The following is a 26,511-nucleotide window of genomic DNA, read 5'->3' as shown; positions in this document are numbered from 1 at the left end:
ATGACGCTCTGTGTTGCATCTTGGTGGAATGAATCTCTGGCTGAATGTACTCCTGTGCCCACCCAGTACATTATGTAGTGGATGGGAGACATTGTCCAAGATGGCATGCAACTTGGACAGCATCCTCTTTTCAGACACCACCGTCAGAGAGTCCAGTTCCATCCCCACAACATCACTGGCCTTACGAATGAGTTTGTTGATTCTGTTGGTGTCTGCTACCCTCAGCCTGCTGCCTCAGCACACAACAGCAAACATGATAGCACTGGCCACCACAGACTCATAGAACATCCTCAGCATCATCCAGCAGATGTTAAAGGACCCCACCCGGGCACTGCATGACTGACAGTAGTGAAAACTGAGCGGAAGCTACTGACATGATGAAGGAAGCCCTGAACACTACCAGAGATGGAGGATCTTCATTGCTGCCCCAAACACCAGTGGTGTAATGGGCAGTAAGTAAGGTTGTAGGAGCAAAGGTGCGGGCAAATAGGGGACGCAAAAGAAAATACGGGCATCTGTCTCTACCAGAGAGGAAACTCTTTGATCCAAGACCCTTCAGATACTGAATGGTTTAACATTGACCTGGGGAGTAATAGGGAAGCTGGATCTACTTCAAATAAATGTGGCTGGGTCTGGGTGGGAGGTCTGCTTTGGTCAGAAATGCTGGCTGTTACCCTTCAACCCTCCTTAGACGTGTCAGGAACCCAGATTTTAGTCCCTCATATCCAGAGAGGAACGGAAAGCTCAGTAAAAAAAATAAGGAAGTATAAACCCATAAGTAAACTCAGAAAGGTTAGCAGTAGGAAAGACAGAAGGCTGAAGACGGCAGAGTCAAATGCTGGAGGAACAACGTGGACAGTCAATGTTTTGGATCGAGACACTTCAACTGGATTGATACACGGAGGGGAGGTAGCCAGTACTAAAAGGTAGAGGGAAGGAGAGTCTGTCAACTCCTCTCCCACCTTTCACCATCCACTCCTTCTCTTCACATTTTGATGCTGGCTGTCTCCCCTCTACCTTTTAGAGCAGATGAAGGTTGGCAGAGATAACATTACTGGCACAGGGCATTTACCAACATGATTTCTATACTGAACACCATTTTAACATCTGCGGGGACTGGCAAGAGTGGTAATAACCAGGAGGATTGTGAAAGAGTTCAAGATGACATGTACATACCGTTGGGCCAGATCCTTGCAATTCAACAAAGGACAGTAAAGAGGCAAGTTTTACCAGAAAGAACAAGGCAATAGAACAGTGTAACACACACAAAGTACTGAAGGAACTTAGCAGGTCAGGCAGCATCCATGGTAAAGAGTAAACAGTCAATGATCAGGCCACGACCCTTCATCAGGACTGGAAAGGAAGGAAGGAGGGGAGGGAATGTTGACTCAGACCATGAGGGGCCTGCGTCGGGCATTTTCATGCCTTACAAGGCGCAGATTGGAAGTCTGTGTGGGGCACCACTCCTCGCACAGACTAGAGCAACATGTGATTAAGTGCCTTGCTCAAGGACACAAACACGCTGCCACAGCTGAGGCTCGAACTAGCGACCTTCAGATCACTAGACGAACGCCTTAACCACTTGGCCACGTGCCCAAGGAAGGGAGGAGTCAGACTAAAAAGGTGGGGGGAGGGGAGGAAGATGTACAAGGTGGCAGGTGATAGGTGAAACCGGGCGAGGGTGAGAAGGGTGAAATAAAGAGCCGTGAAATTGATTGATGAAAGAGATAAAGGACTGGAGGGCGTGGGGAATCTGATAGAAGATAGAAGACTATGGAAGAAAGGGAAGGGGCAGGAGCACCAGTGCTTTCGATTTCCAGCATCTGCAGATCTTCTGGTGCTTGTGAGTGGAACAGAAAGAGTTGAATTCTAAAATGATGCAGGAATAGAAATAGTGTCCATGTGTAGAAACTCTTCATGGTGGTAAGAGAGACTGAGGAAATGCTTTCAAAAGCATGTAGGTGGAGCAGGGAGCAGTCAGGGAGGTGTCTGGATATCCCACCAGGTCCTGGGAGGCCACTCTGCTGGTTTAGGAAGAGGTGCTGGGAACCACAGAACCAGGAAGCTCCACGATGGAAGGTCACATGATTGACACTGGCTCAGTGTCAACAAGAGCACATGCATGAGATAGCTTTGTATCTCAGTTTGAGCCACCTCACTGTGAATCATCTGCAGCTCAGAACACAGATGAGGCCACACCCAGGTTGGAGGAACAATACATATTCCATTTGGGTAGCCTCCAACCCGATGGCATGAACATTGATTTCTCAAACTTCTGGTCATGTTCCCCCCCCCCTTCTCCTTCACTATTTTCCATCCCCTTTTCCCTCTGTTACCTTATCTTCTTGCCTATCCATCGCCTCCCTCTGGTGCTCCTCCCCCCTTTTCCTTCTTCCATGGCCCTCTGTCTCTTTCAACAATCAACTTCCCAGCTCTTTACTTCATCCCCACCACCCCCCCCGCCGCTCCAGGTTTTACCTATCACCTGGTTGTTCTCTCTCCCCTCCTACCACCTTTTAAATCTACTCCTCAGCTTTTTTCCCTCCAGTCCTGCCAGAGGGTTTCGGCCCGAAATGTCGACTGTACTCTTTTTTTCCATAGATGCTGCCTGGCCTGCTGGGTTCCTCCAGCATTTTGTGTGTGTTGATCAGAACAAGCAAATGGGGACTGTTTTGGAAACTTGACATCTTAAGGAAGGGACAGTCTGATAAATTGTGAAAGAATAAACAGACCCTATGATAAGGAGCAAATGCTTCAGGTAAATTGCGGGAAGACATCAGCAGTTTTGAAAGGGTTAAATCAGGGAGCCCCAACCTGGGGTCCGCGGACCCCTCAGTTAATGGTAGGGTTCCATGGCGTAAGTATGATTGGGAACCCCTGGATTAAATAAACATTCATATGGATAAGGACAGGACTTGTAGCTGTACAGTTGGCAATAAAGAACCAAGCAATATCTCTAAGGTATGCAAAGAAATTTCTGGTCACCTCACTATAGGAAGGATGTGGAAACATTGGAAAGGGTACAGAGGAGATTTACCAGGATGCTGCCTGGTTTAGAAAGTATGCATTATGATCAGAGATTAAGGGAGCTAGGGCTTTACTCTTTGGAGAGAAGGAGGGTGAGAGGAGACATGATAGAGGTGTGCAAGATAATAAGAGGAATAGATAGAGTGGATAGCCAGCGCCTCTTCCCCAGGGCACCACTGCTCAATACAAGAGGACATGGCTTTAAGGTAAGGGGTGGGAAGTTCAAGGGGGATATTAGAGGAAGGTTTTTTACTCAGAGAGTGATTGGTGCGTGGAATGCACTGCCTGAGACAGTGGTGGAGGCAGATACACTCATGAAGTTTAAGAGACTACTAGACAGGTATATGGAGGAATCTAAGGTGGGGGCTTATATGGGAGGCAGGGTTTGAGGGTCGGCACAACATTGTGGGCCGAAGGGCCTGTACTGTGCTGTACTATTCTATGTTCTATGAAATGTCTAAAAATGTTGCCCTGTGAGATAACAGACAGCAGTAACTCCAAAAACCAACCACTGCGGAAGGCAACCCTGACTCAGGGACTCAGAATTTCCCAAGACTGAAGGTGTTACATATAGTTCAAAGGAAGCATTGTAGATATGGATTTGTTTGAATTGTCCATTGATCTTTAGCACATAAGATGTTGTGTAGTGTTGGGTCAAGCAGACCCTCTTCTGCTGAAAGGCATCTCAGTATGACCCCTGTAGTATCCCAAACTTACCAGTACCAAACTCCAGTGACTTCATTCACACAACACCAAGGTACAAGGGGTACCTAATAAAGTGGCCACTGCATGTAATTCTATATTTGGTATAATTGCTGAATGTTGTTTTTTTTTTGTTGCATGTAACAATAACACACCACAGCAAATTCCCAAAGCACGTAAGTGTACCTGGTGAATAAAATTGAGGAAGTAAAATGCCCTTTCTGTATTTGTGTCTGTTGTCATGGCGACAAGGCTCCCAGAGTCTTGGACTATGAGCCTTGGTGATGGGTGATCTTCTCTGCTACTCTCCGGCCTCTCCACTTTTCTGGTGTTCGGCCTGATAATCAGATCCTCTCCTCTGCTAAAAGGGGGCAAAGGCGGGGGGCAATTGGCAGAAGGTGACTAGGTCCATTACTGGGAAGAAAGCCCTTTGACCTGACTGCACTGAGTGCCCAGAGCTCGGGGTCACGGGGCTGAAGCAACCTCCCACGTACTCACTAACACTGATACTTCCAGAGGTTGAGATAATGGGCCATCCGGAAATCAGTAAACCAGCTGAAAATGTTGGAAGTGGGAGGCCATTCAATGCAATGCTTGTCACCTGATGCCTTTAATATAAATGGGGAGGACTACTGAATGATTGGACCTCTACTGGGGAACTCCACCCTCACCTACCTTGCAGAGTGCCTGGATGGAAGATGAGGAAGAGGAAGTGGAGAGTGTAAGTACAGACCCTACAGGGAACTCCTTCCCCCCCAATGAAGGTACTTTTAGGAGATGGCTCAAGTTGGTGGGATTGGGTCCCATGGTTCTTGGGCTAGGGTCTGACAAGAAATTCATGCCCAACATATGCAAGGTTGATCTGTAGGGCTCCGCACTCCCAAGACCCCTTCAGCATCCCCGGTGACCAGGGCCCCTGGAGGTGTATAGCTTGCTTCTCCAACGCCCAGTCTGTCCTGACCTCAGCTGGCCACCTCCATGAGTCAAATGTCATCTTTTATCTCCACCTAAACCCCTGTCAGTTTACAGGCCAGGCTTTTTCTGGGGAGCTCAGGGCAGACTCTTGGATAGAGGGGATGGGGCGCTGATCCACATGTTACCTCAAAAAGGCACAGCAGCGCCTCTTTCACCTCAGACGATCGAAGAAGTTTGGTATGGGCCCCCAAACCCTAAGGACTTCCTACAGGGGCACAATTGACAGCATCCTGACTGGCTGCATCACTGTCTGGTATGGGAACTGTACTTCCCCCAATTGCAGGACTCTGCAGAGAGTGGTACAGACAGCCCAGCGCATCTGTAGATGTGAACTTAACATAGAACACAGAACATAGAACATAGAATAGTACAGCACAGTACAGGCCCTTCGGCCCACAATGTTGTGCCGACCCTCAAACCCTGCCTCCCATATAAGCCCCCACCTCAGATTCCTCCATATACCTGTCGAGTAGTCTCTTAAACTTCACTAGTGTATCTGCCTCCACCACTGACTCAGGCAGTGCATTCCACACACCAACCACTCTCTGAGTGAAAAACCGTCCTCTAATATCCCCCTTGAACTTCCCACCCCTTACCTTAAAGCCATGTCCTCTTGTATTGAGCAGTGGTGCCCTGAGGAAGAGGCGCTGGCTATCCACTCTATCTATTCTTCTTATTATCTTGTACACCTCTATCATGTCTCCTCTCATCCTCCTTCTCTCCAAAGAGTAAAGCCCTAGCTCCCTTAATCTCTGATCATAATGCATACTTTCTAAACCAGGCAGCATCCTGGTAGATCTCCTCTGTACCCTTTCCAATGCTTCCACATCCTTCCTATAGTGAGGTGACCAGAACTGGACACAATACTCCAAGTGTGGCCTAACCAGAGTTTTATAGAGCTGCATCATTCCATCGTGACTCTTAAACTCTATCCCTCGACTTATGAAAGCTAACACCCCATAAGCTTTCTTAACTACCCTATCCACCTGTGAGGCAACTTTCAGGGATCTGTGGACATGTACCCCGAGATCCCTCTGCTCCTCCACACTACCAAGTATCCTGCCATTTACTTTGTACTCTGCCTTGGAGTTTGTCCTTCCAAAGTGTACCACCTCACACTTCTTCGGGTTGAACTCCATCTGTCACTTCTCAGCCCACTTCTGCATCCTATCAATGTCTCTCTGCAATCTTTGACAAACCTCTACACTATCTACAACACCACCAACCTTTGTGTCATCTGCAAACTTGCCAACCCACCCTTCTACCCCCACATCCAGGTCGTTAATAAAAATCACGAAAAGTAGAGGTCCCAGAACAGATCCTTGTGGGACACCATTAGTCACAATCCTCCAATCTGAATGTACTCCCTCCACCACCACCCTCTGCCTTCTGCAGGCAAGCCAATTCTGAATCCACCTGGCCAAACTTCCCTGGATCCCATGCCTTCTAACTTTCTGAATAAGCCTACCGTGTGGAACCTTGTCAAATGCCTTACTAAAATCCATATAGATCACATCCACTGCACTACCCTCATCTATATGCCTGGTCACCTCCTCAAAGAACTCTATCAGGCTTGTTAGACACGATCTGCCCTTCACAAAGCCATGCTGACTGTCCCTGATCAGACCATGATTCTCTAAATGCCTATAGATCCTATCTCTAAGAATCTTTTCCAACAGCTTTCCCACCACAGACGTAAGGCTCACTGGTCTATAATTACCCGGACTATCCCTACTACCTTTTTTGAACAAGGGAACAACATTCGCCTCCCTCCAATCCTCCAGTACCATTCCCGTGGACAACGAGGACATAAAGATCCTAGCCAGAGGCTCAGCAATCTCTTCTCTCGCCTCGTGGAGCAGCCTGGGGAATATCCCGTCAGGCCCCGGGGACTTTATTTTAACAACTCCAACACCTCCTCTCCCTTAATATCAACATGCTCCAGAACATCAACCTCACTCATATTGTGCTCACCATCATCAAGTTCCCTCTCATTGGTGAATACCGAAGAGAAGTATTCATTGAGGACCTCGCTCCCTTTCACAGCCTCCAGGCACATCTTCCCACCCTTATCTCTAATCGGTCCTACCTTCACTCCTGTCATCCTTTTTTTCTTCACATAATTGAAGAATGCCTTGGGGTTTTCCGTTACTCTACTCACCAAGGCCTTCTCATGCCCCCTTCTTGCTCTTCTCAGCCCCTTCTTAAGCTCCTTTCTTGCTTCCCTGTATTCCTCAATAGACCCATCTGATCCTTGCTTCCTAAACCTCATGTATGCTGCCTTTTTCCACCTGACTAGATTTTCCACCTCACTTGTCACCCATGGTTCCTTCACCCTACCATCCTTTATCTTCCTCACCGGGACAAATTTATCCCTTACATCCCGCAATTGGGGATTTTTAATTGGGGAAAGGCAAATTATGAGGCTATAAGGCTAGAACTTGCGGGTGTGAATTGGGATGATGTTTTTGCAGGGAAATGTACTATGGACATGTGGTCGATGTTTATCATAAATTACTATAAATTGCACACTTAGACGGAGACATTTAGAGATTTTTATTCCTCATGTATATGAAGGATGTAAGTAATAAAGTCAATTCAATTCATCTCCTTTGCCAGGGCCGCCTGACACATTCTTGGGCATTAACATGGCAATCAATATGTCCTGGCCCAGCACAAAGAAGGCATAGGAGGTTAAAGAGATTTCTGATGGAAGTATCTAGACTGGTCGCATCGCAGCAACTCCCACACACGGGTTTGCAAGAGGCGGTGGAGAGAAGTGGGCATGGGTCTCTCTACCATTGACAGATGCTGCCTCAGAAACGACCCGCAGAATCCAGACATGCCCGATTGTCACTGCTACTGTCTGGCAGGTGGTACAAAAGATTTAAGTCTCAGACCACTAGGTTGAGGAACAACTACTCTCCTTCAACCATCAGGTTCTTGCACAACACTATCCCTACCTCAGCAAATGGACACTATGGACTACCTCTTGCACTACCATGGGCTTGCCTCTTGATTGTGTCTATTTTTGCCCTTGTTTTGCCGTCTTTCTCATGCAGGATTTATATGTTCGTGTTTGAGTACATGATGCACTTGCAGGAGGTTTTACTGTGTACCTGCACCTCGCGGTGCTTGTGGTGACCACATAGACTCTGCAAAGATCCACGTGAGGGACATGCGGGTCTCCCGGAGAGTGGCAACTGCTGACAAGATCAGAGAGTAGGCAGGTCTCCTGGAGAGGGGCAACTACTGATGAGATCAGAGAGTAGGCAGGTCTGTCGGAGAGGGGCAACTACTGACAAGATCAGAGAGTAGGCAGGCAGGCAGGTCTCCTGGAGAGGGGCAACTACTGACAAGATCAGAGAGTAGGCAGGTCTACCTGAGAGGGGCAACTACTGACAAGATCAGAGAGTAGGCAGGTCTCTCGGAGAGGGGCAACTACTGACAAGATCAGAGAGTAGGCAGGTCTCTCGGAGAGGGGCAACTACTGATGAGATCAGAGAGTAGGCAGGTCTGTCGGAGAGGGGCAACTACTGACAAGATCAGAGAGTAGGCAGGTCTCTCGGAGAGGGGCAACTGCTGACGAGATCAGAGAGTAGGCGGGCAGGTCTAACTGAGAGGGGCATCTGCTGACGAGATCAGAGAGTAGGCAGGTCTGTCGGAGAGGGGCAACTACTGACAAGATCAGAGAGTAGGCGGGCAGGTCTAACTAAGAGGGGCATCTGCTGACGAGATCAGAGAGTAGGCAGGTCTCCTGGAGAGGGGCAACTACTGATGAGATCAGAGAGTAGGCAGGTCTCTCGGAGAGGGGCAACTGCTGACGAGATCAGAGAGTAGGCGGGCAGGTCTAACTGAGAGGGGCATCTGCTGACGAGATCAGAGAGTAGGCAGGTCTGTCGGAGAGGGGCAACTACTGACAAGATCAGAGAGTAGGCGGGCAGGTCTAACTAAGAGGGGCATCTGCTGACGAGATCAGAGAGTAGGCAGGTCTCCTGGAGAGGGGCAACTACTGATGAGATCAGAGAGTAGGCAGGTCTCTCGGAGAGGGGCAACTGCTGATGAGATCAGAGAGTAGGCAGGTCTGTCGGAGAGGGGCAACTACTGACAAGATCAGAGAGTAGGCGGGCAGGTCTAACTAAGAGGGGCATCTGCTGACGAGATCAGAGAGTAGGCAGGTCTGTCGGAGAGGGGCAACTACTGACAAGATCAGAGAGTAGGCAGGTCTGTCGGAGAGGGGCAACTGCAACAGGCAGGCGGGACTTGGGAGAGGAGGTTCGCCGCTTGCGTCACGCCGACGAACTGCCCGGTTTGGTAGGAGTACCGGCCTGATCCCCGTCCGCTCGGCGGTGAGGAGAACTTGGAGGAGGTGGATAGAGGGTGAGTGAGCTTACTCGGCGAACCCGGGGACTGCGGGGGCTGCGGGGGCTGAGCTGAGGGCCCGGCTTGCCAGGCCGGAGCCTCGGGCTTTCTGCACCTGCGTTCCGACTTCAGCCGGCGGGTTGGAGGACTGTAAATCGCTCGGTAGTGCAGCATAAATGAGAGCGATTCCCTCAGGCTCGGGCGGTGCCTGTTGCATGTCCTTAACCTGCCCCTAACGCCCTCAAAATTATTCTCTCCCTCCTTTCTGTACCTGCCACCCACTTCTCGGCACTCTTCGCCGTGTTCCACCTATCCCCCAGCATCTACCCTGTCCGTTTGCCTTGCCTTTCGCTTCTCCCCTCCCCTCTTACATCCTCTCGTTCTCTCCTCCACCCCTCCGCTCTCCCCTTCCCCTCCCCTGATCTCCCCTCCCCTGATCTCCCTCTCCCCTGATCTCCCCCTCCCCTGATCTCCCTCTCCCCTGATCTCCCCCTCCCCTGATCTCCCTCTCCCCTGATCTCCCCCTCCGCTCTCCCCTTCCCCTCCCCTGATCTCCCCTCCCCTGATCTCCCTCTCCCCTGATCTCCCCTCCCCTGATCTCCCCTCCCCTGATCTCCCTCTCCCCTGATCTCCCCCTCCCCTGATCTCCCTCTCCCCTGATCTCCCCCTCCCCTGATCTCCCTCTCCCCTGATCTCCCCCTCCGCTCTCCCCTTCCCCTCCCCTGATCTCCCCCTCCCCTGATCTCCCTCTCCCCTGATCTCCCTCTCCCCTGATCTCCCCCTCCCCTGATCTCCCTCTCCCCTGATCTCCCTCTCCCCTGATCTCCCCCTCCCCTGATCTCCCCCTCCGCTCTCCCCTTCCCCTCCCCTGATCTCCCCTCCCCTGATCTCCCCCTCCCCTGATCTCCCTCTCCCCTGATCTCCCTCTCCCCTGATCTCCCCCTCCCCTGATCTCCCCCTCCCCTGATCTCCCTCTCCCCTGATCTCCCCTCCCCTGATCTCCCTCTCCCCTGATCTCCCCCTCCCCTGATCTCCCTCTCCCCTGATCTCCCCCTCCCCTGATCTCCCCTCCCCTGATCTCCCCCTCCCCTGATCTCCCTCTCCCCTGATCTCCCCCTCCCCTGATCTCCCTCTCCCCTGATCTCCCTCTCCCCTGATCTCCCCCTCCCCTGATCTCCCTCTCCTCTGATCTCCCTCTCCCCTGATCTCCCCCTCCCCGATCTCCCTCTCCTCTGATCTCCCTCTCCCCTGATCTCCCTCTCCCCTGATCTCCCCCTCCCCTGATCTCCCTCTCCCCTGATCTCCCCCTCCCCTGATCTCCCCCTCCCCTGATCTCCCTCTCCCCCGATCTCCCTCTCCCCCGATCTCCCTCTCCCCCGATCTCCCTCTCCCCTGATCTCCTCTTCCCCTGATCTCCCCCTCCCCTGATCTCCCCCCGATCCCCCCCCCGATCTCCCTCTCCCCTGATCTCCTCTTCCCCTGATCTCCCCCTCCCCTGATCTCCCCCCGATCTCCCTCTCCCCTGATCTCCTCTTTCCCTGATCTCCCTCTCCCCTGATCTCCCCCTCCCCTGATCTTCCCCTCCCCTGATCTCCCTCTCCCCTGATCTCCCCCTCCCCTGATCTCCCCCCGATCCCCCCCGATCTCCCTCTCCCCGATCTCCCCCCTCCCCTGATCTCCCCTCTCCCCTGATCTCCCCCCGATCCCCCTCCGATCTCCCTCTCCCCTGATCTCCCCTCTCCCCGATCTCCCCCTCCCCTGATCTCCCCCCTGATCTCTCCCCTGCCCTGATCTCCCCCCTCCCCTGATCTCCCCCTCCCCTGATCTCCTCTTCCCCTGATCTCTCCCCTCCCCTGATCTCCCCCTCCCCTGATCTTCCCTCCCCTGGTCTCCCCTCTCCCCTTGCCCCCTCTCCCCCCCCAAATATTTTTCCCCTCTGCCCCCCTCCCCCTCACACTTCTCCCCTCTCCCGACCCGTAGGAACTTTTGAAGTGGGTGTAACCTTTCTGACCTCAGCATAACATTGTTTATGGTGTTTCTGACATACTACCTTTGTAATTATTTACAGGAAATTCAAATGTCACAGGTAGGGTGTAAATATTCCCTGCATTGTGTACGTGTGTGGTGTGAGGTATGCTAATTATGTATGTAATTAGCCAGTTTACCCAATTTCCCTCAGGATCAATAAAGTATGACTATGACTATGAATTGGGAGTTTGGAAAACAAAGAATACAGGCTTTGAGATGAGATGGGGTTTGTTCTTGTATAGCTGCATGGACCCTAGATCCTGGAGATTGGGAAATCTCTTTCCCGTATTCCCCACCTTATCACAGGGACAAACCTGAACCCTGGATAGAGCTCCTCAAGGGTTGGGAGGAAGTGGGAGTCATACCCTCTGTAGAGAAGGCCACTTAACCAGTGGGACCCAATGTTAAATAGTTCCCCATCTTCTGGGCCTGTTTGTGGGGAGACTGGTCTCTCTTTGCCTCAGGACCTGGCTCTGTCTGGACTTCAGGTTGGGGTCGGTGGGGCTATTCCTTGGGATATTGAGAGATTCTGGTCCATTGTCCAGATTCATCAGAAGACCTTCTATGCCACTGACCCTGGTGGTGGGAATGTGATGGAGATGGGCCTTGCCACAGCATGTAGCAGAGGGGGAAGAGATTGTGGTCTGTAACAGAAACGATGGGGTCGATATGGATTTAGGGACTCAGTCAGTGGTAGACTCCACGGCACACTCACTGAGACTCCACACTGAGGAATTACAGGCCTTGTTTTGGGGATAATAATTGGGTCCAACTCTGTGGTGGGAGCTGGTGCTGTCCATGGGGCTCCTGAGAGGATGATGAAGCATGCAGATACGACCCCTAATGAAGCAGTGTTGGTTTAAGGAGTTTCTTACTGGGCTACTGAGGCAGAAGGGGTTGGTGAGTGACTCTGTTCCCTCCCCAAAGTGGGGTGTGAGTGACGGCATTTGAGGCAGCAGTGGATGTGAACTTAATCATCACTAGCCTCGGCATTATCGATCGATAGGTTTAACAATCTCCTGGCCCTCCAAGGAAGGGAGATGTCCGCACTGTTCTGACACCACACGGTTTCTGCTGAGGTGGGTTGGCAATGGGATCTGTGTGGATTATCTCAGCTCAATTTCCAGTGAGGTAGGTGCTTTATTAGCTCTGATTATCAGTTGCTGGAATTCTGAACTAAGAACAGTGCTGGAAACACTCAACAAGTTGAGCAGCCCCTGTGGCGATAGAAACTACTTAAGGATAACCTTTCATTGACAGAAACAGTAATGACCACAAATGTGGCCTGACCTGAATATTGAGTGCTTTCTGTTTTTATATTTAGCTTGACATCGTGGTTACAGAGCCACTTGCATCTCAGTTTGACTTGGTGACGTGCTTTGCAATTTGTAAATATATACACAGCCAAGCCCAGTATTGTCTGACCATCCTTTAATAAAGCTTATGCTCTCTTGAGCTCCATCATTGGTGGAGGTGTGTGTCTGGTGTTACAGTTCCACACCCTGCGAGCTCTCTCCCTTCAAGTTGTGGCTACATCTTCAAGGATCCAGAGGGAATAGGCAACTCGGACCACACCATTTAAGGGCGCTGTGTTCCCTCTGGGTCTGCCCAGTACGAATTCGCGAATACTTGCGTAAGGAACTGCCATCAGTTGGCCCACGGGTCCGCGGGCAGAGCTGATCAGTGCCCACCACTCTCGGGAGGTAAGTCCCTGTGACTGACCGTGAGGGTCTTAGAGTTTCTGTGGTTGGGTGCTGGGGAAAGCGTGTGGAGACCTTGGACAAATCCTTCTCGTGGTAGCAAGCAGACAATGTCTGCTGCCCTAAAACAGGCAGCTTCTGCCTTTTAAGAAACTGGTTATGCTTGGATTAGCTGTGATCTTTGGAATGACAGGGGAGGGCTGAGGGGTTAAGTGATCTGTTCTTGCTCTAGGTACGCCTATGGTGGTAACACGGGCATGGCAATCATCTGCTTCTGCACTGGGCGCGTACCTCTGACTTGTGCATCTCGACCTGCATGTTTTCTTTTGTTCTGTCCTCCGCAAAGTGTCAACAGCAGGTGATCTCCCACACTCTTAGTAATTATTGAAGGTTAGTCTCACTGTCCGAAGAGTTAATACAGTTTGCATGGTGAGTTATGATCTCCCCTTTCTGGATTCCTACCTGCCAAAGGAGTGTCAGAGTTATGTTTGTGCCTGAGTGTTCCTGGCGGGACTTGTGATGTTTGGAATGTGACAGGGTTGGGTTCTCGGTCAAACAGAGCCCTAGGGATAAGGGCAGCAGCAATAGCTTAGTAAAATTCCCTGTACAATTCCTTATCAAATGCTGCCCCATATATATACCTTTCTTTCAGTTTCATTTCTCCAGAGCTGTTCTAACATTCCACAGTATCAACAAGTCTCTTTGTTCTTTTGTTCTTGTTTGTCTCTCTGACCTTGTGTCTCTCTGTCTTTTTCTCTCCCTGCCTCTCTCACTTTCTTTGCCTCCCTCTGTATGTGTGTGTGTCTCTCTATCTCTCCCTCTCCCTCCCCACCCATTCTCTCTCCCCCTCCTCTCTTTCTTTCCATCCCTCGCCTTTCCCTCCCTCCCCCCCTCTCCCTACCATCACTCTCCCTGTGTCTTTCTCCCCCTTGCACCACCTTCCCCTCTCTCCCCACCCCTTCCTCCATCATCCACAGGGACCGCCACTGGGTTCCCCCTTACTCCCAACTCCCAACCCTGGTTGTTTCTTGGATGCTCTTTCTAGTCCTCCCAACTAACAGTTGCAAGATGTGTAGAGACTAAGGATCTCACCAGTGAAATATTAATGCAAACACTCACTGCCATTCCGGCATTTCATTTTGCAGCATTTTGCATTCCAATTGTTTTGAAGTGAATAATTTTAAACATTTGCAGTGTGTAAATGTGTATTGAAGTTTCTGGGCAATGGTACAATTATGCTCAGGAACACAGTACCATTTCCTACAGAATTAAATGCAACTGGAAAAATGATCCCAAATGCTGTACTAAATCCGTACTTATCGGGACGACATTCCCGACCTAAACAAATCGGCCGAGGAGTCACCCGGCATTTGGTCCGCTACCTGTCCTTACTTTCCCAAGGGCAGTGGCAGGAGGTCGGCAATTGTCATGGTCTTGCGGCTCCCATCTTGCATGGTCATGTGGACCTCTGTCTTGTCTCCAAACTGCCACAAGAAAGGTAGAGAGGGTCAGGGCAAAGTATTGCTGCCTTCTCGTTCAACACTTGCATTCTCTAAAACAAGACTCTATTCCCGGGGAGCAGATGTGTTGGAGGAGGTAACTGGAGTGGTCACTAGCAGACCCAGAACAACACTGGAGAACACTGGAGGTCCTCAGCAGGTCGGCCAGCATCGAGGACGTATCAGAAACAATAGGGGGGGGAGTTGTAGATGTAGTATATTTGGATTTTCAGATGGCACATGACAAAGTGCCACGTACAAGAGTTGGTACACAAAATAATAGCTCATGGTAATGGGATAGATTGAAGATTGGTCAAAGGCTCAAAAGCCAGAGAGTTGAGATTAACTGAACAACACAAAATGGAAGAACTCAGCAGGTCAGGCAGCATCTATGGCGATAAATAAACAGTCGATATTTCGAGTCAAGACCCATCATCAGCATTGGAGTTGGAATTAACAGATCATTTTCATACCGGAATGATGTAGCTAGGAGTGCTCCAAAGCTAAGTTCTTGTTGTCAATTATTTATAGAATCATAGAGCACTCCCGCATGGAAACAGGCCTTTTGGCCTGTCTAGTCTGTGCTAGACTTGTTATTCTGCCCAGTCACATCAATCCATACATAGATCATAGCCCTCCATAGCCCTCTCATCCATTTACTTATCCAAACTTCTCTTACATGTTGCAGTCGAACCGCATCCACCACATTTTGCTGGCAGCTCGTTCCACACTCACACCCTCTGAGTGAAGAAATTCCCCCCTCAGTTTCCCCTTAAATATTTTACCTTTTGCCTTTAACCTATGAACTCTTAATTCTAGTCTCACAGAACCTCAGTGGAAAAATCCTTCTTGCATGTACCCTATCTATAACCGTCGTAATTTTGGATAAATATATCAAATCTCCCTTCATTCTCCTATCCTATTTATGATTTGATATTAATCACCTGATGAAGTCGGGTAACCAAGTTTGTTCAAGATCATTTGGGAGCATGCTTTTAGTGAGGATACTTGGATTGTCCAATGCGATGTAGATTGAGCGAGCGAAAGCTGGGCAAAGGGAATTTAATGTGGGAAGTGGAAGGTCAGGCACTTTGGTAAGAGAGATCTTGGAGGCAAGTGGTGATCTAACTGGAGAAAGACTGCATGTGAGCGAGGTACAGAGGGACCTAGATGTTCTTGTGTATGAATCACAAAAGGTTAGCGGGTACAGACAGCAGGTGGTTGGGAAGAAACATAGAAACATAGAAAACCTACAGCACAATAGAGGCCCTTCGGCCCACAAAGTTGTGTCGAACATGTCCCTACCTTAGAAATTACTAGACTTACCCATAGCCCTCTATTTTTCTAAGCTCCACGTACCTATCAAAAGTCTGTTAAAAGACCCTATCGTATCCGCCTCCGCCACCATTGCTGACAGCCCATTCCATGCACTCACCACTCTCTGAGTAAAAAACTTACTCCTGACATCTCCTCTGTACCTACTCCCCAGCACCTTAAACCAGTGTCCTCTTGTGGCAACCATTTCAGCCCTGGGAAAAAACCTCTGACTATCCACACAATCAATGCCTCTCATCATCTTATACAGAGAAATAGAGGGTTGGACTTTATTGTAAGAGGGCTGGCGTGAGAAAATAGGAAGTATTGTTACAATTGTACCGAATGTTGGTGAGGCCGCACCAGGATTATTATGTTCAGTTCTGGTCTCCTTAATATAGAAAGGATATGTTGGTGTTGGAGTTAGTTCAAAGGGTTAATTCCTGAGGTGAAAGGGTTGCCCAGTCACTAACAGCTTGGGAATTAGCTCTATATTCTTTGGTGTTTAAAAGAAAGGTGATCTTATTGAAACACTCCCTTTTGGAAGAATCTGGAACGAGGAGACACGTTACAAGAGTAGGGGGCAGCAGTCATTTATCATTGAGGGTGTCGAATCTCTGGAATTCTTTGTCCCGGAGGGTAGAGGAGGCTGGATCACAACCAAAGGAGGAAGTAGATAAATTATTGAATGGTAAAAGAATTGAGGGACATGGGGAACTGGCACAGAAGATGCAATCGGTGGAAGGTTGACCATGATCGTACTGAATGATGGGACAGGCTTGAGGGGTCGAGTGGCCTACTCCTGCTCCTGTGTTCAAAGATACTGCTTCAGGTGGAAGATCACTGTCACTGGGTCTTTCTTTCCGCAGATGCTGCCTGATCTGCTGGGTGTTTCCAGCATTTCCCCATTTTTATTTCAGATTCCCAGTATGTCCACTGGGGTGCTGTTTTCAGCTCAGTGCATTGTAATGGTACCTGCCAATATATTCAGACTGTGGCCTCACCTCTCTCAGCACCTGCCTGCAGCCACCACAGGGTGTGTAGTCCCTTCTGTCACTGTAAGAGAGCAAAATGTGGTCAGGATCCCACTGTTAAAGGCTGACTGTGTTACTTTTGTGTGTGTGTGTGTGTGTTGGTTGATTCTATGCCTTCTCTTCTCACATCACTCCCTTACTTTAACCAACCGTTCCCAAGTGATCCCTATCACAGTATGCAGAATTCTCTGTCCAGAAGACTCTGATCCTTTATTTCCTGCAGAGCTTCAAGAAAGCTCACCTCTGTCCCAGGATACTGACGGACTTTTACTGCCGTACCATTGAGAGCATACTCACCAACTGCATCTCAGTGTGGTATGGCAATTGTCCCGTATCAGACCGCAAAGCACTCCAGCATGTGGTGAAACCTGCCCAGCGGATTATTGGCACCCAATTGCCCTACATTGAGAACATCTACCATAAGTGCTGCCTGGGCAGGGTGAAAAGCATTATCAGGGATACATCTCACCCTAACCATGGACTTTTTACTCTCCTCCCATCCGGTAGGTGCTACAGCAGCCTCTGCTCCCGCACCAGCAGGCACAGGAGGAGCTTCTTCCCAGAGGCTGTGACCCTGCTGAACCTCACATCACAGCGCTAAGCAGTATTGCATCCGTATTGTACTGTCTCAGTACTTTTATATTTGTGTGCTGTAGCACTCTTTTTATTCGCAGTTATTTTGTAAATAACACTCTTCTTATTTCTGGTCAGATGCTAACTGCATTTCATTGGCTTTGTATCTGTACTCGGCACAATGACAAAGTTGAATCTAATCTAATCTGATCTAATCCTTTTGTATCGGATTCCATTGGCTGTCCTGTCAAGGAGCCCCACTCACCACCCCAACGTCTTGCCTGTCCTTGTGCATTGAGACCCTTCCCAGTTCCCTTCTCAGCCAAACATTGCTCTGGAAGGCAGCACGTTCCAGACAGGAAAGTCAGAGAGCGGGGCCACCTCCCTGGTCTCGATCGCCTGCTCCCTCCCCTCTCCAACCCTCCCACAGCGGGTAAAGCACTGCAGTCTGATCTTCCTTCAGAACATCCCACACCGGACTCCAGGCCCGACGTCCAGCCAGCGCTTGCAGCTGCAGGAAGTCACAGCTGCTCTATCGCAGGTCGGCAGGCCCGCTGAGTCGGTACCTGCAAACCGCCAGGGACTTGAACTTGGTGCAGCCTTCGGAGACGGCCTTGTAAATGGCAACGCACTCCGCGCACGCCGACATCCCCGGGCACGCGTTTTCGATGCTGCAGCCTGGGACGGGGACGAGGCAAGTGAGAGTGTTAGAATCGGTTAGATCCCTTCTTCCACATATCACCTCCCAGCTGCCTGTTTCATGCCTCCACCCACCCCTCACCCTGCCAGTTCGTGCTCCCCACTTCCTTGTTCAGGCTTCTGCCTCCCTTCCTCTCCAGCCCTGATGGACGATCATGGCCCAAAATCTTGGCTGCATATTTCCTCCTCAGACGCTGCCTGAATTGTTGGGTTCCTCCAGTATTTTGTGTGTGGTGTTCAAGATTTCCACAAACAACAGAATCTCTTGTGCAGATGCTGCTTTGTATTGATTTACCCCACTGTCCCCTGTCCCTCCCCCTACACAGGGACTGCCCCCCCCCCCGGGTTCTTCCCCTGACCCTCCCCCAAAGCATTGTTCATAAAACCATAAGGTATAGGAGCAGAATTAGGCAATTTGGACCATGGAATCTGCTCCGCCATTTCATCATGGCCGATCCATTTTTCCCTCTCAGCCCCAATCTGCTTTCTCCTCATGTCCCTCCATGCCCTGACTAATCAAGAACCTATCAACCTCTGTCTAAGTACACCCAATGACTTGCCCTCCACAGCCGCCTGTGGTGACGAATTCCACACAGACTCACCACCCTCTGGCTAAAGAAATCCCTCCTCATCTCCGTTCAGCTCCATTACACGCGGTCCGGTCACCTGGGGGCTGGGCGCACGGTTTGAGGGTAGAGTGCTGGTCAGATTACTCACCTGTGAATGTTTTCCCATTCTCAGTCAGCAGGGCGGCACCTGTTGAACACTTGGTGTATGGAGAATAGGCACATCCCTTGGCCTCTTGGCTTTTCTTGATCAACATTTCTACCTCATCTGATTTCTGGTCTGCGGGAGTGCACATCTTGCTCTGTCACACACAGATATCAAGAGTTTTAAAAAGTGTTGCGTTGGCCAACGGAGACCACTGGGCAAGAGGTACTGGAGCCTTAAGTCCCACGTCACCAGGTTCAGAGGCTGCTACTTTCCTGCAAACATCAGGTCCTTGAACTGACCTACTACACAGCCCCAGCCCTGCCTCAGCAACAAAACATCACAGGTCACCTCTTGCACTGCTGTGGACTTGTTCCTTCAGAATCAGGTTTAATATCAACGGCGTACGTCATGAAATTTCCTGACTTTGTGGTGGCAGTGTAATGCAATACGTAATAATAGAGAGAAGAAAACTGTGAATTACAGCAAGTATATGTATTAAATAATAACTACGTAGTGCAAACAGAAATAAAAAAGAAGTTAGTGAGGTAGTGTTCATAGACTCAATATCCATTCAGAAATCGGTTGGTAGAAGGGAAGAAGCTGTTTTTTAAATTGCATCAGAGTTCTGAATGGATAGTGAACCAACTCATGAACACTACTTCACTAATTTTGTTCTCTTTTTTTGCACTACTTGTATATTTTCTTACTCGAAATTTCATACTGTAATTTATAGCGTTTTTTATGTATTGCACTGTACTGCCGCTGCAGAACAACAAACTTCACAACATTTTTCATTGATATTAATGAAAAATTAATCGGAATTCTGCATGCTTGGCAGCCTCCATTTTCTTCACCATCTTGTATAATTCACGTGCAACTTTTGTCACGAGTGTTGTCTGAAACTACAGGTGCTGCAGTCGAGTTTTGACTTTTGCGCCCCTTACTGTGACACTAGGTGGATTAGAGAGCGTGTCTTATGAGGGTAGGCTGAGCGAGCTAGGGCTTTTCTCTCTGCAGCAAATGAGGATGAGAGGTGACTTGCTGGAGGTGTACAAGATGATAAGAGTGGACAGCCAGAGACTTTCTCCCAGGTCGGAAATGGCTCAGACCAGGCGACATAATTTTAAGTTGAGTAGAGGAAAGTATGGGGAGGGGGGATGTCAGAGGTAAGTGTTTTTTTCACATAGAGGGTGGTGGATGAATGGAACGCCCTGCCAGGGGTGGTGGTAGAGGCAGATACACCAGGGACATTTAAGAGACTCTTAGATAGGTACATGGATGATAGAAAAATGAAGGGCTGTTTGGGAGGGGAGGGTTAAGTTGATTTTAGAGTAGGTGAAAAGGTCAGCACAACATTGTGGGCTGAATGGCCTGTACTGTTCTATGTTCTATGCTCCACCACAGACATCACTAGAGGCCAGAATCAACCATAGATTTCTTGAGCCGTGAGACAGCAGCTCTCACCATGTTAATTAACTTTACTTAAAGGAAGACATGGTGAATCAGCGGCTACTTTAAATAATGGCACAACATTCAAAAATCCAGTCTCTCAACAGCTGGAGATTACTTACCGTGCTATGGCCAAGAATGTAGGTAAAAGCTGTTGACACAAATACGAAACTCTTAGCTGGGCACATGGATGACAGAAAATGGAGGGCTATGTGGCAGGGAAGGGTTAGTTCAATCATAGAGTAGGTTACAATGTTGGCAGAGCATTGTGGGCTGAATGGCCTGTACTGTGCTGCAATGTCCTATGCACTGGAAGAATTCGCCTTTGCCACTTTGTGGTAAAGTGGCAACTGAACTGTTCCTTAATACAGAACCCTCATCAAGTGGTACCTCTACTGAGGGCGACAGGAGAGGGGTGAGGAAGTGATTGGGTGGGGGTGGAGGTGCAACTAGTTAGGAACCCACCCCCACTGCGTTGCTCCCACAAGAAAGAGCAACCATATCATGCAAACAAAGGACATCATCCCACCGGCTGACTTGCACCCAGCGTCAGACAAGTGAGAGAAAGGTCAGATCTCAAGAGTCCCCTGCATCGTTGTGGTGATGGACCACGTTTGTCCATTCATAACTGAGCATCATTAAATCATCACCTCCAGGGGAATCTAAAGTTAGCCCTCCAACTCACAGCCAGTAACACTATCAAACTTGAAATAACATTGGCATTCGCAGCCAATGTTAGACCACTAAAGCAGAGAATATGTGTAATTTTAGTGGGTTGCCCCTTTTGACGATCTTCCCAAATTCCACTTACAGTAAAGGGTGTTGTTGAACAATCCAAATCAAATCTGTGTTACCCTTTCTAGGCCCGAGTCCAACTGACCCCAAGCGTACGATAATGGTGTTTGGGCTGTCAAGGTAACAAGTCCAAATATAGAGAGGGTCAACATAAAAAGGAGGGCAGATGATTACACAACAATGGATGACAATGACTGCCTAATAAGACCATCCCCTCCATATATGGAGAGTATGCTTACAGCTCCCACCAAGTAGTTGCTGATTGGACAGGAGCTATGATGCCATACCAAACATAGTAGAGTCTAGACCTGAAACATTATTTGTCCATTTCCCACCATAGATGCTGCCTGACTTGCTGAGTTTCTCCAGCACTTGTTTGCTGACAACAGTAAATGGCCACATTCATCCACGGCCTTTGTAATTCAGGGCAGACAAGTTAATTTTAAGTGCAATTTTAGGAGTACAAGATAAATTCGGGAATATTCTCTGATCTCATTCAGTAGTCAGTGCTGTTTAGGGGCCTTATATTGGCTGTTTATTATATTGAAAGAAAACTTATATTTTCCAGCTGATCATAAGCACAAGAGATTCTGCAGATGCTGGAAATTCAAAGATTCAAAGATTCAAAAAACTTTATTGTCATTCTAACCATACATCAGCTCTGCAGGGCAGAATGAGACAGCGTTTCTCAGGGGCAGTGCAATCATAACATAACAAACGCAACACTAAATAATAAACATAACAATAAATAGTAAAACACAACAGCCACATGTCAGTTAAAATCAAGTTATAAGTGTCCAGTGCAAGTTAAAAGTGTCCAAAGCAGAGTCAGGTAGAGCAGCTATTTAGCAGTCTGACTGCCTGTGGGAGGAAGCTGTTTAGTAGCCTTGTGGTTTTAGTTTTGATGCTCCTGTAACGTTTGTCTGATGGCAGAAGAACAAACAGTTCATGGGGAGAGTGTGAGGGGTCTTTAATGATGTACCGTGTCTTCTGGAGGCATCGACTCTGAAAGAGGTCTTGGACAGAAGGTAGGGAGACCCCAGTAACCTTCTCTGCTCCCCTAACCACCCTCTGCAAGGCTTTTTTGTCGACAGCACTGCAGCTGGAGTACCAGGTTGTGATGCAAAAGGTCAGCACACTCTCAACCACGCCTCTGTAGAATGTAGTTAAGATGTTAGTGGGGAGTGATGCTTGTTTAAGCTTCCTCAGAAAGTGCAATCTCTGCTGGGCCCATTTCACAATCCCAGTGGTGTTCCTGGACCAGGTGAGATTGTCCGAGATCTGCACCCCAAGGAACTTGATGTTTTCCACTCTCCACTGTGGAGCCGCTGATGCTGAGGTGTGTCTGCTCAGGCTGAAATCTGGAGTAACACACACAAAATGCTGGAGGAACTCAGCAAGTTAGGCAGCATCTATGGAAAGGAATAAACAGTCGATGTTTTGGGCCGAGATCTCTCATCAGGACTGTCCAGCTGATCTTTGCTTAGAAACAAGTCCAGCTCACACCTGACTGATGTACTGACCTTTAGCAGCGCATTCTGATTCTCTTGCTTTCTTGGAAAGAGCCGTCCACAATATCAAACTTAATTCAACCACGTCCCATAATCTATGCGGGTGATACAGTTCCCGCGTCTTGGCACAATCCAGTAAATGGTGCACCTTTTATGCACCCTCAGTTGGCAAGTTCATTCCTCTGGCACTCTACAGTGAGCCCAGAATTAGAGAGCTATTTTCCACCATTCACAGTGCAAGCTGTGTATAGTAATGATTGTGGATTATGGTACCTGGTTGTAACTGCTTTTGAGCAGCAGGATGTAGTATCAGAGGGGGTCCGGAGGATGTTCCCAGGATTGGAGGATGTTACGGGGTTACACAGAGACCAATGGGAAATTTAATCGCTATTTATAATACTCTAAGAGAGCTGAGCTGATCGAGCAGTTCCAGAGATGGGTGGAGGGTATGATAGAGGTAGGGTGTGGAGGTTTGCCTGGCTGTTCGCTCTTCGGAACCTACTCTCCCCTTGGAATTATGGGGGGCTGCAAAGAAAAGAGAATCACGGGGGCTGCTGAGCGAGCCTCCAGATGGCTGTGGATCAAGAGATGTGACCAGTGCTGCTGGGACACAAACCAGGACCTGATCAACCCTGCCTGGGTCGCCTGGGCGAGGGTATCCGAAGCACCCGAGGACCCCAGGTTACGTTACTGATGGTGCGTCCCAGCATGTATCCCGGCAGCTAGAACGATTTGGTGCCTCGAATTGTATAGAGGGAACTTAATTATTTCAGCACGGAACCAGAATCAGATTTATTACCGCTAACTTAAATGATGTGAAATTTGTTTAGTGGCAGCAGTACAGTGCAAAGACTTAAGCTTACTATACATGACATAAACAATAAATGGTGCAAAAAGAAGGACTAATCGGGAAGTGTTCATGGACCATTCAGAAATCTGAAGTATCTGTTTCTGAATCGTTGAGGGTGGATCTTCAGGCTCCTGTGTCACCTTTCCTGACGGTGGTATTGAGGAGAGGTCCTGGTCTGGATGGTGAGGGGTCCTTCTTGAGAAACCACCTCTTGAAGATATCCTTGATGGTGGGGAGTACCTTGAAAATAATAAGTCTTGCAGGGATGTGAGGAGAGTTCGCAAAGAGCTCCAGAACGTAAGGTAGAAACCATAGAAACCATAGAAACTACAGCATAGAAACAGGCCTTTTGGCCCTTCTTGGCTGTGCTGAACCATTTTCTGCTTAGTCCCACTGACCTGCACACGGACCAAATCCCTCCATACACCTCCCATCCATGTATCTGTCCAATTTATTCTTAAATGTTAATAAAGAACCCACATTTACCAGCTCATCTGGTGGTTGAGTGGTTGGTGGCATAAGGTAGTTGAGTTTGAAACCCTTGTCTTGCCGAGGAGCATTTGGATAGGAAGTGAGGATTGGGAGAAGTGTGACGTGCTCTTTTTTTTTCACCAGTGTGACACGTTGGGCTTTTTCCTGTGACGTGTCTGTCATTCTGTGCGTGAAGATAAAACCTGCAAATCTGTAACGTCACTTGATCTTCGGGAAGTGCCAGTCTGGAAATATTCTGAATACATTGATCGGTATGATTGGTTTTAGGGTGGCAGTTCACCCTGTGTACAAACAGGCCCTTCGGCCCACTGAGTCAGTGCTGACCATCAAGTGCCTGTGTTGCCAGTTTTGTGTGTGTGTGTGTGTATAAGAGAGAGAAAAAAACAGGAACACCTTTTTGCACAACTAACAATCAGAGCATTTCTGCTGGCAACCAAGCAGGAAGACTGCCAGCTCACCAGGTCAGACAATGAAATTTAGTCTGTCCATTCGGTGTGAAGTCAGAGTAACAAAGGTGTCAGAATGAGACTCAGCAGCTGATGGTGGGGGGCTGGGGGAGGGAGCGATTCACAGGTCAAAGGCTTCAGGGAAGAAAAGTCAAGGTGGAGTTTATTGCCTGCACAAGGACAGGTGTGCACAGGTGTGGCTGAAAACCAACACAGCAGCACCACAGGCACATCGCATGAGACCAGCAGCATTCACAAGAAAATCATAAGCTATAAATCAGACACATTTCTACTAGAAAGAGCATGACTAGAACAAAAAAACATGTCCCGCTTCGTGCAAAGTGTCCAGTGTTGCTATACTGAGGTAACGATGAGGTTTGTGCAGGGTGCTGAAGAACTGAATGGTTGAACCTGACGGTATGGGACTTCAGGCTTCGGTGCCTCCTTCCTGATGGTAGCTGTGAGAAGTTGGCATGGCCCAGGTAGTGCCTTCAGATGACAGATGCCCCCTTCTTAAGGCAGCACCTCATGTAGATACTGATGATGGGGATTGTGCCTGCGATGTATTGGACAGAACCTACTGCCCTGTGCAGCTCTGTACGTCTCTGCACATTCAGATTTCTGTACTAAACCATGATGCAACTAGTCAGGATGCTTTCAACAGTATACCTGTGGAAGGACAGCAGATTTGTGTAGATCCAGCTATCATGCATTAAATGATATATCGACCAGGGTAAGAGTGAAATCACCGGGCAGAGCGTGGAGGGAAACCTAAGGACTTCATGGATAGGGAGGCTCCATATAAGACAATCAACTGGTTGGAGAGAGTGGGTCTTATTTACAAATTATAGCGAACTATTGGACAGGGAAGAACTAGAAAGAAAACACAAAATACTCTGCAGATGCTGGGGTCAAAGCAACACTCACAACACGCTGGAGGAACTCAGCAGGTCGGGCAGATTCCGTGGAAACGATCAGTCAACGTTTCGGGCCGGAACCCTTCGTCAGGACTGTAGAGGGAAGGGGCAGAGGCCCTATAAAGAAGGTGGGGGAGGGTGGGAAGGAGAAGGCTGGTAGGTTCCAGGTGAAAAACCAGTAAGGGGAAAGATAAAAGGGTGGGGAGGGGAAACAGGGAGGTGATAGGCAGGAAAGGTGAAGAAGGAATAGGGGAAAACACAATGGGTAGTAGAAGGAGGCGGAACCAAGGGGGAGGTGGTAGGCAGCTGGAGGAGGGGGCGGAGTGAAACTGGGATGGGGGAAGGGAGGGGGAGGGAATTACTGGAAGTTGGAGAATTCAATGTTCATACCAAGGGGCTGGAGACTACCTAGACGGTATATGAGGTGTTGCTCCTCCAACCTGAGCTTAGCCTCATCATGGTAGTAGAGGATGCCATGTATAGACATAACTGAATGGGAGTGGGAAGCATTGTTGAAGTGGGTGGCAACTGGAAGATCCTGTCTGTTGTGGCGGACAGAGCGGAGGTGTTCAACGAAAGAACTAGAAAGACACAGTGGTAGATAGTTTAAATGAGAGACTTGCTCTTTCTGAGATTAAGAGATTAACATCTTCCACATTATTCCAGCAGGAGGTCTCGCCTACCTGAGGATGGAGTGTCCCATGTGTGGCCTTGAGTTTCCCATCATCATAGTTGAATACCATGCGTGGGAGTGCAATGGACGTGAAGAAGCCGATGAAGGTGAGGCTGAATGGCAGCGGAAAACACAGGCTGTCACACGACACTACGGGTGCAAATAACACTGGACAACTAATCTTTTAGAAAGTGTTGCTTCCTCAGAATTTTTTTTTGTTTGTGATAGAACGCTTGAAGCTGAACATAAATATAATTTCAGACTACATGTACCACATAGGAATTTGGAGAATCAAGAAATGAACTTTTAATGAATATAATGCATTTAATTGCAAAATGGTGCTGACGCCTTGCAATAATTCAGCCAAGTTAAAGATGTTTTGTTGATGATTTTCATTTGTGCTCAGTGTCTGAGGCTTCTCGCTTAAGTGTCCAACAACAATCACCCGGCATTGATGGATTCCAGTTGCCCTGATACAGTTTCTCCATGATCGCAATGTCCTGGTGAAAACTTTCACCATGCTCGTCATTGACAGCGTGAAACTTTGCAGGGACAATGCAGAAAATGAATCTTTAGTGACATGTTGCACTTCATGGTTTTATGCTTGAAGCATGTTGTCAACCAGCTGCACATAGTTTGGTGCTCTGTAGTTGCCAAGAAAATTTTCAACAGCATCCTCGAATGCCTTCCATGCAATTTTCTCTGGTCCCAGTAGAAGTTCCTTGAACTGCCTGTAATTGATGTTTGATTT

General features: G+C 48.8%; 2 protein-coding genes across 4 annotated transcripts in view; one reads left to right on the top strand and one right to left on the bottom strand.

Moving 5' to 3' along the window:
• The first annotated feature begins 8,789 nt into the window (after positions 1-8,789).
• Positions 8,790-26,511, top strand: part of LOC140204829 (uncharacterized) — a 52,497-nt gene continuing 34,775 nt past the window's right edge. The window contains exons 1-3 of one of the 3 annotated variants that reach the window (XM_072271662.1): positions 8,811-8,882; positions 8,929-9,084; positions 25,754-25,867. In XM_072271662.1, the coding sequence (XP_072127763.1) occupies positions 25,777-25,867 (91 nt within the window). In that variant the 5' untranslated portion in view covers positions 8,811-8,882; positions 8,929-9,084; positions 25,754-25,776. Of the gene's footprint in view, positions 9,085-25,753; positions 25,868-26,511 lie in introns of all 3 variants that reach the window. The other 2 variants (XM_072271663.1, XM_072271665.1) reach the window with 2 other exon arrangements.
• LOC140205373 (cytidine deaminase-like) lies at positions 14,183-18,775 on the bottom strand. Its single transcript, XM_072272968.1, has 4 exons — positions 18,631-18,775; positions 17,781-17,892; positions 16,612-16,663; positions 14,183-14,278 (listed from the first exon to the last, which is right to left on the bottom strand). The coding sequence occupies exons 1-4, from the start codon at positions 18,773-18,775 to the stop codon at positions 14,183-14,185; spliced, it is 405 nt and encodes a 134-aa protein (XP_072129069.1).

This window comes from Mobula birostris, chromosome 11 (genome assembly GCF_030028105.1).
Source record: "Mobula birostris isolate sMobBir1 chromosome 11, sMobBir1.hap1, whole genome shotgun sequence".
NCBI classification, from domain to species: domain Eukaryota; kingdom Metazoa; phylum Chordata; class Chondrichthyes; order Myliobatiformes; family Myliobatidae; genus Mobula; species Mobula birostris.
The sequence above is the reverse complement of the archived record's forward strand: the minus strand, read 5'-3'. Positions and strand labels throughout refer to the sequence as shown.